Source organism: Anopheles darlingi, chromosome 3 (genome assembly GCF_943734745.1).
Source record: "Anopheles darlingi chromosome 3, idAnoDarlMG_H_01, whole genome shotgun sequence".
NCBI lineage: Eukaryota > Metazoa > Arthropoda > Insecta > Diptera > Culicidae > Anopheles > Anopheles darlingi.
In genome coordinates, this window is record NC_064875.1 from 6,654,495 (window position 1) to 6,669,633 (window position 15,139).

Here is a 15,139-nt window from a genome sequence, read left to right on the forward strand (position 1 = left end):
GCTTGCTCGGTGCCACCCAAAAAGCCAACGGGAAATGGCGTAAATAACGAAAGGCGAACTCCTCCAACAACCTCACCAGACCGGAGACCACCACCATCATCATCACTAGATGGGGTAGATGGACTCTGGTTACGCCGAGCTCCCTGCAGTCACACAAACGTCACACAGTCAGCCCGCAGACAACGACGCGACGATGTTCTTCGCGCATTCCTGCGCCACCTAGCGAGAGAGAGAGAGAAGTGGGAGTAGGGAGTCTCGAAGAGATCGAGCTGGAGCGCTGGAGAGGAGGAATGCAATCGTCGGTTTTCCGTTGAATAGACCACCACCTCCGCTAGCACCCCTTCCAACCGTCTCACCCAGGGTACACCCAGGTAGGTACAATCGTGGCAAGGCCAAGACATCGCGCGACTAACCGACCCGACCGCCCGCGTGATCCGAACCGCGGAAGTTGAGAAAAAAAGCGAAAAAGCAGAAAAAGAGGGTGAAGGAGATGATTACTGCGCCCCATCGATCGGGTGTGCCCTGAGGGTATTAAATTGACGTCCCTGCGAGTTGCTCCCGTTTCGTTTTTCTGAAGTAGATGACTGGGGACTACCTAGGTCTAGGATTTCGTCCCAAAAAAGGGGACCAACGGTCCTGGGAGTTCCAAAAAAAACTTGGGGAGAACTCTTTTGGAAACTCTTGGGGATAAGTTTGTGAACTAGCTACTGTTCTCCCCGAGTCCCGGCGAGTGTGGGGATCCAGGTGATCAAGGGAACGTAGTAAGTATGCAGATGTTGTTGAAACATGATAACTGAACCGGCGATGCGAGATGCATACCAAGGTCCCAGGAGTCGAGTGCTGCACGATTGACGGCGAGTCTGCCAAGTCCCGCCAGGGGAGATCGTGGGATCGTGCAGCAGTAGTACGATATCGAGAGTTTCCTCCACCCATTCCACTCCTTCTCATCGCTCTCCTCTTTTATCCTCTCTTCCACAACACAACAACAACGGCGACGACGACGACGACGGTGGCGGCGTTGGTACCATGCAATCATGGGTTCGACGTGCTAGCGGCGCTGCTTGTTGTTCTCCTCCTCCGTGCGCTCCTCCTGCTTGACTGCTGAGCGCTGCTGACTGTTTCATGTCTCAATTTAAATGCAGCTGCTGCTAACCAGGCCGCCGACGCCGCCACCGTCACCGTCGCTCAGTCGTCGCGCGTCTTGGGGCGCACAGATTGCAGCGCAAAACATAAATTGAGATATTACAATCAAAGTACCAGGGCTGGGCTGGGCAGGGAGGTAAAAGAAGGTAGCAGAGCACGGGGCGGTAAGCCACTCGTCCAGGTTGGAGCCAACGACGACCTGGAGGAGCGATTGGCACCATTAACGTGGCGTTGTTAGGCAGGACGGACGGACGCAGGAGCTCAAAGGTGGCCGACAACATCCAACTTTTTCCCCCTCCTTTTTCTGGGATGAAAGAATTATTATTAGTGATGCCTGTGAACTAGCAAATCATAAGTCCGACGAGTGTGGACGAGGCCAGGCCAGGAGCCCTTTGTTTTTTAGTGGAGTGTAGATTTATGATCACAAAATGGCGCTCAAGAGGAATACGATTTTTTTTTTTCATTTTGAATGCATTTCAAACGTTTTCACAAAACCGTTCACAAAACCGTTCAAGTGTGAGCAAGTGAGGAATGTCCAAATCTATTATGGCAATTAACACGCGCCTAACCTCGTTGCGGCTCGACACGACTCATACGAAGAAAAATGTAGGCCACACGTCCAATCGCGGACGGGGACGCAACAAACGTCACCAAGAAGTCAATTTCCCTCTCCCCTCAGCCCAATCCGGGTGAAGAAAGAGACGCCGCGTGGAGGAGATCCCTCTCCTCCATCACCTCCCTTTTCTCGAAGAAAAAAACCGAACCCCTCGGATCGATCGTAAACATTAATCGATTTTTGATTTCGTAAATTTCAACCAACACTACTACTCTAGCGCGGCATCCCGTCCCGTCGATGAGCGGATGACGAATCGTCATCGAACATCATCGAACCTGGGGCCTTCTCCTGGTGGGGCCAGCCAGCCAGCAGCAGCAACAGCTGCGGATGCTGCTGCGGATGTGCTGAGCTTGGAGGGATGACGACGACGATCGACAACCGGCTGTGGCGCTGGCGACGCTGTTGGTCAATTGATCGGAAATTGAGTTCCCTCTCTCTCTGTTTCGCGATCGACACGAAGCGCCACACCAGGGCGCTGGTGTGTCCGGTTTGTTGGTTGGCCCCCGGTGGCGATTCTCCAAAAACAACGAAAAAAAAAACATCTCCGTTCCTCTCTCCCATGCTATTTGCTTTTCTTTGCTCCACCGAGGCGTCGCAACCAAGATATGCTGCTTCGCTCGCTCTCACTCCCAAGACGCGGCTAATGATCGGTGGTTTCCAGTCCGGACGACAGCGACGACGACGACGACGACGCCACCGCGAGTGGGTTCCGGTCGATGAAGAAATAAAATATAATTAAGATGTTTATTCTGCTTGCGGTCCCGCCAGCAACAGCAACAGCATCAGCAGCCGGGACTCCGGTAAGCCGGGCAGTGTCCGGCCTTCGCGCTGGGCCACCGCGCGCGCCATCACGGTGTGTGCGTGTGTATGTGTGTCTGTGTTTGCGTTGAGGCGATCTTCCTCCTCCTCCTTCTGCTGCTGCTGCTGCTGCTGGTGGTTCCCAAGGGGCGCGTGAGAGGAGTTCATCATTTTCAAAGGCCCCTCTAGCCTCTCTTCCACAACCCCTTACACCGGGGGGACCGTGTCTTGATGAAGACCCGTCAGCATCATCATCATCATCATCATCATCATCTCGTGTCGATTCCGACGTGGCGACCTCTTCGTCATCATCATCAGCGGCGTCGTCGTCGTCATTGCTTCGTGGTGGCCGTTACGGTAGAGAGGATATAATAGCCAATCGACCAGCAAACATCCATCCATCCGCGGCCGGACCGGAGAGCTGGTGATGGTGACTGATCGCGAGCAAGAGCGAAAGAGAGAGAGAGAGAGAGAGAGAGAGAGGCAGAGAGACGCGATATCGTGGCAAAGAGAATCGTGGGGGGAAGGGGTGCTGCGGCGGGAGCGAGCGAATCGAATGAATAACAATAAATCTGGCTGTTACACCGGCGCTCCGGCAGACCGCCCAGGGAGTTCCCGTGAGCCGCGTGATCGTCCCGCTAGGTCCACCCAACCTTCCGCGCCTTTCGCAGACTCCACTCCATGCCGCACGATCGCGAACGAAGAAGGATGCGGTGAGAATGGTAGCTACGATCGCCGCTACGATCACTACTAGAGCGCGCACCGCCACGCGGTACATCATCATCAGCAGGCGACCGGCCGGCCGGCCAGCCGGTTGCTGCCGCTTTGGGGCCGCGTCGCGTCGCGATTCGTTCACTTATTAAGAAATCATAGTTATCCTCCGGTCCCTCATTCCACGCGCATTCTTTTGAAACCCCCCTCCCTGTTTTCCGTTTCGCTGCCTTGCCTTTTGCCTCTGATCGTCGTTCGTCTGTCTTCTCCTTTCCTTTAGATCGGTCGATCGGCCTTTTTGTTTTCCGTTTTTTCCCCCCTTTGGCGAGAAGAAGGTTCAACGATGAAACCGTTGCCCTCGAACTGCGGAGCATGGGGGAGGGGGGAGCATGAAACGGTGAATCGGTAATGACTTATTTAGTAGAACACACACACAAAGCACGGAGCGTGAGATGAAGACATCAACAGCAGCAGCATCAGCATCAGATCTGGAATGTTACGCGGATGATCTACCAATTGACGGTTGTCTTGTGGCACAGTACGATGCGAGTGACAGTTCTCCCGTGCTCAGTAGTGTGTGCATTGTGTGGACATCCCCAGAATCCAGTTTTACTGACGTAAAGACCTCCAGCGAAGTGCGCTAGAGAAGATGATCTAGCCCCTTCCCAGCCGTCTGGCCAAATATGGTGAACCTCAAACCAAACCGATCACACATACTAACGGCCTGTTGCTGCTGTTGCTGCTGCTGCTGATGCTGCTCCTATTGACAGTTCACACTTTTTCCCGAAGGGGCTAAATTGAGCAGAACTGTCAATTGGTCGCTAATTGAACGGGAAGGGCAAGGGACAGGAGCGTTTGCGGTTGTGTTGTGTGTGTGTTTCCTGTGGCTGTGCTGGCTGGCTGGCTGGCGACATTCCATTCCAGCGCGCACACCACCACCACAGCTCTCGTGTTCTCGCCATGTTTAGCCTTCTCATTAGGGGGCAGGAGGCCTCTGGGGAACGTGGAATTTCAAGGTGATCCTGATGCACCGAAAGTCAATATTGGGGAAGGTGGCGAGGTCACGGGATGTGCCACTACCCGCCCGCGGACGGGACACGGAGGATCGCTCCACTGGAATCCACTGGATCTCGCTCTCGAAGGAATGGAAACAGACAAAAGAAGAAGAACAAGAAAAACCTGTGCAACCGGGAACCCACTTCCGGTGCTACTGTCACTGCGTTGTGGCAACTCATTTCCTGGTTCAAAGGGAAGCAGGAAACGCTCCCTCCTCCCTATCCCTCTCCGTCAATCGAACCGATGGTAAAGGAGTGAGAAAGAAAGAAAAATGAAAAAAAGGCCAAAACCAAAACGACAACAATCCGATCCGGACCCAGGGGGGGGGGGGGGGGGGGGCATGGGGGGAACGTTACACGGTTGGATGCTGCGTGCTGCGAGCGACCAAGAGCAATTGCAAGGGGACAGCCCGAAAAGGAGCAAAGAGAGGAAAAGATCAAGAGCATAGAGCAACTGAGATGAGAGGACAACAAAATGAAGAAAAAAGAAGGAAAAAAAAACACACACACGATACGCGATTCGAAAAATGTGGTCCACGGGCTCAAGGCAGGCATGCGTCGGCCTCCATACAGAGGGGGGGGGGGGGGGCACAACCTCGTCGCCACCGCCGTCACCATGCGCCTCCCTCTCTCCGGGGTGCTCCGGTTTCCCCGCGCCAGGGACGAAGCGGCGAAGGAGGAGGAACAAGAAGAAGTAAAAGAAGAAAAAGAAGAAGAAGGAATTGTTTAATCTGATATTCGGACCTACCGCATCGGCGCTCGCAGTACCACACACACACAAACACACACGCACGCACGCGCGTACGCACGCACACGCAACGGTGCCTCTGGTGGGGCCGGCAAGGAGGGGGGTGGAAACGAGGATCGATCGCGCAGCGCAGCGCAGCGGCAACAGGCGACGGATGTCAAAAGCAGGTTTGTGGCAGCAAAAGAGAGGCTCGTGCGTGTGTGTGTGTGTTTGAGAGAAAGAGAGAGAGAGAGAGAGAGAGAGAGAGAGAGAGAGAGAGAGAGAGAGAGAGAGAGAGAGAGAGAGAGAGAGGGACAGAGAAAGGGTTGAAGGGGGCGCGAGAAGGTTGGAGAAATTTGTGGAATGAAAACATACGCAACCGCGGAGATACACACACACACACACATTAGCATGATCTCGTACGCACACCGAGTATGCGTGAGATGCGCGGAGCCCCAAACGACGAGAGAGAGAGAGAGAGAGAGAGCGCGCGCATGCGAGAATAGGTTTCGCTTTCTGTCGTACACACAAACAACATGATCGAGGTTTGATCGATCGTTCGATCGGCGATCGAACGAACGTTCACGAATGAACACCAGCAGCAGGGGAGTTCATCGCCAGGGAGTCGCCTTGCTGCTCAAAGGATGCTGCTCTCTCTCTCTCTGTTCTTACGGGGCGGCTTGTGACAGATAATTGAGAAAGTGTCCCACCCTCCCCCCAGGACCCGGTACACAGACCCTCCCTTCCTCCTCATTGCTCCGCATTCTGCCGCGCTTGACAGTCGAGAGTGTGTCGCCGAAAGGGGTGCATATTGGTCGCGATGTCGATGGCGAGTGGGACGAAACGAGAGAGAGAGAGAGAGAGCATTATACTGCGCTCTCGTGGGTCTCTCGCTTCACCATCAAAAGGCCGTCGCGATCGTGCCGGGTGGTCCTGTGCGACCTCTGCAATCTTCTCTCTCTCCTCTCCTCACCACTCGCCAACAGTAATAACAATACCGACAACAGGGCACTGCAATACACAACAAGAGTATGTGAAGGCGGAGGAGGTTTGCAGAGAGAGGTGCGGCGGTCTGTTGTATGCCAAATATGGTCGCCCACCGCGCCCAGTCAGCACACACCAGGGCGGCAACTCCACACTTCATACCTCACGCCCTAGCACCGATCGTACCTGTGACAACAACCAGCAGCAGCAGCAGCAGCAACAACAGCGGATGAACGCACACGACGCATCCTCGCGTCTGCTGCTGACAGATGCGACGACGACAACCGGCGGCGGCGGCCTAGTGTGTATTGTGGGGTCCGCGCCAAAAAGGAATGTGCGCAGCACACAGAAGAAAAGCGAAGCAAAAAAATAATAAATAAATAATTTCCGTGAATGGAAAATTGCAAAACATCACCATCATCTCACCATCATCATCATCATCATCAACCTCATGATCATAAACATTACACTCCCGCCCCACCACGCTCGCCAACACGTCCTCTGTTTCTCTTCTTCGCTTCTTTGATTGTTTTGCTGCAGCCATCCTCGCCACACACAACACACACACACAACTTTCTGCTCGCAAATCAGTGCCGGCTGTGGGCCCTCTGTCGGCACTGACCTACGGCGCGCGCGCGCGCCCGCCAGGATGAAGCGCAATCAATGAAACTCGCGATCCCTCCCGTCCCCCTCCTTTCGGCCGGCTTGCTCGCTCCTCTGGCAATCCTTCTCCTCCTAATCAACGGACGATCGAGCCGCAGACGATTGCACGTCGAGTACTGCCAACACAACGGCGGTGGTGGCGGTGGAGGTGCAGCAGCATCCACCGTTGAATCCGAGAGTCCGAAAACGAAACGAAACGAAACATAATAGCACCGAAAGCCGCGAGGTGGAAGAGGACGCCGAGAGTGATCGCCTGGGGGCAGGGAATTACGCTCGGATGGATCCGCGCCGAAACGCGTCGCGCGCAAGACGTTCGTTCATGGTACATCGACGCCGCCAGCCACTCTAGTATGGAAATGGGAATTTTAATTCATTTCACACCACATCAATCGTGTCCGCTTTCTTGTGGCAAACAGCGTCCACAGCATCAAGCGCGACGACGCTTGGACGCACAGAGTGACGCTGCAGCAGCTGTCCTGAGCTACAATACAAATACACACACGCGCTGTGAGGTGTAGCTAATGGCACAAGGGGTGTCCCATCACAAAACGAATGGCAATGCCATCATCCTTGCGCCAGACCAAGCAACAAACAAATCAACCAACCAACCAACCAATTCGATGCGGTGGGTCCCAATAGCGAGAGAGTGGCTCTCCGGGAGACGTAATTGACATAAAAGTTGCCTAGCAATCACCACTCGGGCCAGATTGGAAGTATCCGGGGGGAGGGGAAGCAATCGGAGGTTTTTAGCAACACAAACACACACACACACATTGTAGAGCGAGGACCTCATAAAGATGGCAGATAAATTTGCAATATTTTAATTACGACAAAATCCTCGCAATCGTCGCAATTCCGTCGATCGTGACCCGTTACACGCTGGTTCCAAACACCGTTACAGCGAGAGGAGCCGTGAACACGATCGCGCTCGAAGATCCGAAAAGCGAAAAACAATTTGCAATGCCCATGGCCACGCAGCAACGCCACGCACTAGTGTAGTTTGTAGTTTCCACTAAGAGAAACGCTGCACAGTGTAATAGTGTTCATAATTAATAGAGAGCTGAATTGCGCTATAAACTCCTTGTTTTGATTGGACCAGTATGCATCGGTCGGTCGGTCGTGGGCTATAGCCAATCACCAAGATGGCAGCTCATATTCATACTTCTCTCTCCACTCATGTAACCAACATGTGCGGAACTACATGGATCTTCACTACAAGGACAACGCTTAATGAAGCAAACAGGGGCTGCTCCCCCGTCCGGTAGGACGAGGAGCGCACAATCATCGCACCGCGGTTCCAAACATGGCAAACTTATCATTAACATCCATGTTCTCATTAGGGACGCCTGCATGTTGTTGCATGCTCGTCCACAGCGACATCTGGTTGTTGATCCAGATGGTGAAGTGAAGGCTAAAAACCGAATATTGTTGTCCGGGGGCTGGACAACAAGCGATCCAAGCGATGGAGACGAAAACCAGGACAGAGGCCTTGAAGAGAAAGAAAACTGATTTACAGATTGTGAATTCTGACAAAAAACAAAAAGGCAAGCATTTCGCTGGGACTCCTTAAAGCTTACGTCAAACGAATGTTGTTGGAACCGGGGAAGGTACTTCGAAGCCGCCAATTGCTTCCGAATACCATTCCAAGCTCTTTCTGTTTTAATATTTCATTTTGGCACGCACCCTGCCCTACCTCCTGATCGTAGATAACGCGGAGAACGGTCGGATTAGGAGGTGGTGGGTTTGGAAAAGGCACGAAATTATGAATCGAACGACTGCTGACTGACCGCCCACGATCGTCGTCACCATAGTGTGGCCCGTGTGGTGTGGTGTGGGGTTGTTCCTGGAATCCGGTAGCCGAATTTTGACGTACGCCTAGATGCCATCGTTATGATAAATCCCGTTTCGTTCCAACGAGCGATGGTTGCTGCTCCTTATGGACAGTGCCGTAGTAAGAGGAGAGCTATTCCCTCTGGAACCTAGTTCACCACCAGCGGGGACGTAACACTGGACCTAAAGAGAGTTCTTTGTGTGGTTTTAGATTAATGGGCCCACCGAGCTAGCAGCTGGAACATCCAGTACTTTGCTGACGCTAAGTTGACGACGCGCGACGAGAGGTTCGGATCTATATCGGCTTGCTACGAAGAAGTGCCTTCACTGTAGTTTGTACTTCTCCCTCGGAGGTTGACCACCCAGCACTGATTACGACATCAGACCGAACAGATGGTCAGAGAGCCCACCGCAAGGCGTCCCTTAGGCGAAGGCCGGCCCGCTGCTGCCACGGGAAACTGGCTGGCTGACAATTCAGCCATCTCTAATGCAAATCCTGTGTCCAGCTCCACACACACACACACACACACACGTTTAACGATCGCCCGATCGTGCTTGTCCGCGCTGTCGGAATGATCGTGTGTCTTGGCTTTTTATTTTGACGTCTGTAACTGGGGGGGCCATTAGAGGCCAACGAGATTTCGCTTGGTAACCCGGTAATGGAGGAAACCCGTGCGACTACGTGCACGGTCGGCAACGGAGCTGCTGCTGCTCTAGCGGACACGTACGCACACCGCTTACATATCGTAGCGTGTAGCCATGAATTATCGACCGGCAGTCGCGGTCAGGGCGAAATCGATAAATCATAAAATGTCTCCTCCACGACACAACTCGAGCGCAAGAGAGCGTGTGGATCATTATTGAGGATTCGGAGTTTTTGATCGAAAGCAGGGCGTGCTTCGAAGTATTGTGTGGATTTACGCTTAAACTAGCCTAGATTGATGGCTATGGCAACGTTTCCCCTTTTTTCGGCACGTCTGAAGATCGGCTCTCGTCAGTATCAAGCAGTCAACGCACGTACAGTCGACTCGCTCGTGTGCCAGGCACAAGCACAGAGGTCCCATTGCACGGTTCATTGTCTTGGCGGGTACGGCGGGCTTATCAGCTGACTGGGTGCCTTGTGGAACGTGTCAGCGCGCGTCCGCCGTCCGACAACAGTCAAGGGAAGCCAATTACGCTGATGACCAAAGACCACCAGACAGTCAGCCAGTCACATTCATTGAACGGAACCGATTTCATTCACGATGCCCACACACGCGCTATCGCTTGTCGCTTTGTGTGTACTCACACGCGCACGTAACCGACATTAAACGGCCACAATGGATCTGATTAGAAGAGGGAGTGGAGTCTGAGATCTGAGACCAAGAGTTGAAGAGTACAATCAATGTACCCCAAATCTCGCGACCGAACACGAGATCGTGGTGACTATACACAGCGTCGTCACAGGAGGGAGACAACAACGGAGCCATAAATACTCTAATCCTCTCCTCAAGGGGAGACCTGAATACCGCCCACCTACAACATTCGACAGAATCCAGCTGCAGCAAAAACCGGGCACACGAGATCGTTTGTGCCACGATCTCCAAAGTCAATCCAACATAAACCACCGCGCAGAGAGACGGAAGGCGAGCGAAAGAGAGGGCATAGAGCAGCTTAGACGAAGTGAGACGCGGGATGCTCGGTTATGCCCCCGGGGGTCTCCTCTTCGTACAACAATGATTGGGACCACACCCAGGCTGTCCCGTCGAGCCGAGCCGAGTCGAGTTCCCTCTGCTGTTGCTGTTGCTGCCGCCGGCCCTCGAGGCGAAAGGGATTTTTTTTTCGGTTGCCCTCTGTGTGTCGCTCGGCCCCTGCTAGCAGCAGCATAATCAACCGATTCGGATGCCGATGGGCGACCCAAAACGGAGGAGGAAAAAATCCCGAAAAACCCACACAGTCCGGAGACCGGCGATGCCCGGGACCACCGCCGTGACAGGGTAGCGTGAGAGAGAGATAGAGGCGTGGTGTCTGAAAGGTGACGCTTCAGAGAGTCAGAAAGAGAGAGAGAGAGCAACTGAGGTGATTTCTTTTAATGTCTTATTTTCCCTTCACGCCGGTCCCTTTTCGGTGCCACCAAGAGGACCGCCGTCCACAGTCGACGCGCGCTGTTGTCGCCACCACCGCCCGCTCTGCCTTATGCCCTTGGCTGGTGGGTCCGTCCGTTTGCTTCGTTTGCTGCTCTCTCTCTGTCGCTCTCTGCCTCTGCGCTTTCGGAGATCTCGGAGAAGTCGATCATACTTATTCTTCTGCGCGCCACGTCCGATCGACCGCGTTGCGTTCCAAGCAGCATCCGCAGCCCACGGCTAGGAAGAAGGGGCCAGGCGAGTCCAGGCGAAGCAATAGGCAAGACTCGCGAGCCCCCGCCGCTACGGCTATGCTGTTGTTGTTCGCCCCCCAACCCAAGTGTACCCAGAGAAGGGAACCCCCCAAGGGACCGCCACTTTGCCTTGGAACCGTAGATTGAGTTGTAATGGTTAATGGAATAATATCGTTCAACCAGCAGGCGAAGGGAGGGACATAGAGAGGGAGCGAGAAGCGGAGAGAATAGGTGCTGACAATGTCCCAAGTCCGAGTATGCCCTTCACCGTTCATTGCATGCTGGAGATGTTGTTGTTTTCGTTCCGTGGCCGTTAAAGATCCGTAGTAAATCGGTCGTACGGGATTCGGCCTCGTCCGCGTCCAATCATTCAGGGGTTGCTGACAAGTTGGACGTCGCGTAGCACACCGTTGGACTTGGCCTTCGAAACATCCAGAAGTCTAGAAGCAATGCTTGGACAATTGACTATGGAATCCCGTATCTAGCGATATCTTGAAACGTCGATACCGTTTTCCCGGGAGTACTATGGGAATTCCATGTCCGCCATAACACTCTCGAGGCTAGAAGTGAGTCAAGACTTGGCTGCAAGCTTGGAAGACTACCAGGTATGACTAATCTATAGGAGAGAACATCGGTTTAGACTTACCTTTTCGATCTGGTCGAGGGCGATCGACGCATCGAACCAGCTCGTCCGGATGTAGAGGTCGGAGAACAGCTTCTCATCCACGGTGTCCCCGTGGGTGTCAGGTACGCGCGGTAGGTTATCCATCGTTGGCACCACCATAGTTTGTTTGACGCTGTCGGTTCTTTCTCGGATCGAACCAACAAGGACTTGCGGATCTCGCTAATGCCGTTTCTGGCGCGTATGTATCTGAGTGACGTATGTGTGTGTGTGTGTGTGTGTGTATGTGTATAGGTCACAAGCAAGCCTGCCTGCTCGATGCTTCTATGCCTGCTTGCTTGCTAGCTAGCCACTGAACTGGCAGGACGCTTTCATTCGACACTTTTCACTTTTTCCTTCACTTAATCTCGGCGCACTTATCACCCATCGCCCTTGCCTTCCTCTTCCCCCCGGGGGGCTGACTCCCTCCTCCTTCACTGCTGGCCAGACAGGCACGCGGCTCTCGGCTCTCCACGGATCACTCGGAAACGGTAAACTTTCTCCGATCCAGGCATGTCGCCCCAAACGGACCACGGGATTCACACGAATACTCTTCCCCTCCTTCTTTTCTCTAGGACCAGGTAGCACAACTAGGCGCCGCGACTCCACGCTTCTTGTGGCCTTTCCCTCCAGAAGTATCGACACTTGCACACACACACCGAGCACACAAGGCACACAAGGCAGAGACTCCTCGATAGAGACACTGCGAACACACTTCACGACGAAGCGCGATGGTTGCTACGATTTCCACGCGCAGTTTTTCCACCCAACAACAGAACGCTTTGACACGACACGCCGTAGAAACACTCTCCAGGAACGCGCGTACGAAAAGGTGCTGCTACCGCGATGGTGGCTGCTGGGTCCTTTGACGACGACGGTCAGAACTCCAGCGCGACAAACCCAAAATTGTTTACTTTCTCTCGTGTCTCGCTCTTGCGCACGGGGGTTCACCCGATGCTTCTCCTTTTCCACGAATTGTTTTGTTTTTCTTTCTATTCGTCGCCGCCGACTTTGTTGCGCTCTTCGTGCACGCAGCAGCAGCAGCCCGTCGAAGATCTTAACCGCTAGGGAGGGTGAAGGCTGAGGCGGAGTGGTTCGTGTGGCCCTTCCGCTTTTCGGCTCGCTCTCGCTCGCTTCTGGCACCGGTGGTGGCCCCTTTTCCTCTTTTTCTCCTCTGCCCTTTTGGTACGCTTTTTTTTCGGTTTCCTCGTGTTATTCTACTACTTTTCTTCTCTTCGCTTTTCCCTTGGGCCCTTCGCCGTGTCGCTTCGTTCGTTCGTTCTTCTTCGATCTCGTAGCTGCTCGTACTTTGCGCCTCACACCGCCGGCACACGATCCTCCCTTCACCCTTGAGGAGCTTATTTTTACCGCTTTCTTCCAACTTCCAACTTTAAGGTCGCTCTGATGGATGCTGAGTCGGTGCGTGTCTCTGTGTGTGTTTGTGACTATGGGTGTCGGTTGTTTTTCTTTTCTTTCCTTCTTTCGCTCGATCTCCTCCCTTTTGAGCGGGGCTCGCCTTCCTTCTCCCTTGATCGACGATGTTATTTATGTCTTACTTTAGCCGGCCCAGCATCACGACATATGCGTCACCGCCAGCATAAACGATCTCCGATCATCAGCAAGGGGACACATACACGCACACACGGACACACAGGGGCCAGATTCGGTGGACCGCGATCCCAGCGGCACTTTCAACTTTCCGATTGAACCTGCCTCCGGTTCACTCTGATCGACAAGGTGGAACGCCAGCGAGAGCGCGACTAATGAAGATGTACCGCAGGGCTTCGATGGCCTTTGCTCCGTCGGTCGTCTTCTGCTTCGTCTTCTGTCGCCGGTACAGCAGTTTGACCTTTCCGCTGAAGACGAGCGAGATGCTAACTAGTTGCAGATTGTTCACGTAGCCCGTCAGATGCAGCAGAAAGATAACGCTCACAAGTTATCTAGCCAACAAAGCACCAACAATCAAACACAGATTCCTCCGCTGGTGGAGGTAAAGCGGCGCGCGAGACGTTTGTTTACACCGACGATCGTACGACCAGTTGTTTGACAGGTAGCGCGTGTTTGACAAACCCACACTACGATCAGATCTGATCCCGCGAGAGCAGCAGCAACAACAGCAGTTGGCGGTATTTGCACTTCCTTTCCTGTGATTTAATTTTAGCGAAACACGACCACGCACGAGAACTGTGACACGGTGGCTCTGCTGCTGGACGAGCCTCTCCTTTCGGTAGGACGCACCCGTTTCACGTTCCGCCACACAGGCACCCGCGCGGGCGCACGATCGTTGTTTATCCTGCTGTTCGAGTCGCTTCGTTTCGCGCAGCGATCACTCACTCACGAGGACGCGGATCGAGCTAAACCGCATCCGTGGCCACCGGCAATTGTGTGGTGGAGTTGGTATCCTTGCACTTCGTTCACGATCGATCTCCCGGAGCAGCCAGAGTTTGCGTCCGCGCGCGATTGTTATGTTTTGAGTTATGCTTTTTTCCGCGAAGTCGGCCATCTTACCGAGCTCGCAGGCAAGCGGCTTCGCAGAGAGCGACAATCATTTCTCTCTCCTCTCTCTCTCTTTTCAGGGAATGCGTGCTAGTATTGGTGAGACGCACAGGTTACCTCGCTGGCGAGAGAAGGAGGATGATTGTGAGAGACAGAGAAAGCGATAGAGACAAAGAGAGAGGGAGAGAGATCGTCTCGGCGTTTTAACGAAAAGGAGCGAGACAGAAAATTATGCTGCGATCATCTCATGCTCCTTGCGATCGTTTCAGGAGATGCTTGATCTTGAACCCCGTGTGTGTGTGTATGTGGTAAATCCAGCACAAAACAACAGAAATAGAATTGTCCGATGAATGCTATCGGATGCAACTGTACGATCAGTCAATTATGCACTCGATCGAGCCAAGAAAACCAACGTACACCAGCATCCAGCAGGACCGCATGGTGGTCGCGCTCTCGCAGATCGCCGATGGTTCTGGTGGTGGTGGTGGTGGTGAGATCATGTGCGATCGTATGCGCCTGGACTTCGGAAACACACAAGAGAACCTCGAGAGTGGATTTTATGCGCCGCCGCTGCCGCCGCCGCTCTCGGGAAGTGAGTTGTCAATGTGTGGAGAGCGCGGCATGCTCGTGACGATCACGTTGATGTTTCCATTCGGAGGGTGGTTCGTCATCGTGTGCGATCTCCGCTTGTTGGGGGTTGCAGCGGCACCGCAGCGGGAAGGAGCGGTAGGCACGGCACGCAAGAGAGCAAGAGAGCGATCCTTCTCGACGAACGGTCGAGGAGAAGAGAAGAGGCAGGAAAAGAAGAAACAACAGAATGCGAGAGAACGAGAAAGGGTGCAGGAGCGTATGAGGAAAAGAGAGAGAGAACGCCAGCGAGGACCACCCGCATGCTTCCGTCCAAGATCACTGTCATTGATCGATGATGATGGACGTACACACATGCAGCAGAACACACATGTCTGCAGTGCAAATGCATACGTCCGTACGTTGTGCGCCGGGCACGGTTTATGTGCGACAAGCATAATAATATGTTGCACTTTTTATTTTTTTGTTGCTCAATTATCGTAATTATTTAATGAACTAATTGTTTTACTAT

At 53.5% G+C, this 15,139-nt stretch overlaps 1 protein-coding gene across 1 annotated transcript in view; it reads right to left on the minus strand.

Annotated features, from left to right (window-relative positions):
• LOC125954015 (protein patched) overlaps nt 1–13,951 on the minus strand; it is a 36,037-nt gene extending 22,086 nt beyond the window's left edge. Inside the window, 1 exon segment of the mRNA XM_049683951.1 lies at nt 11,530–13,951. Coding sequence (XP_049539908.1) covers nt 11,530–11,667 — 138 coding nt within the window. The 5' untranslated portion in view covers nt 11,668–13,951.
• Nucleotides 13,952–15,139: the final 1,188 nt, after the last annotated feature.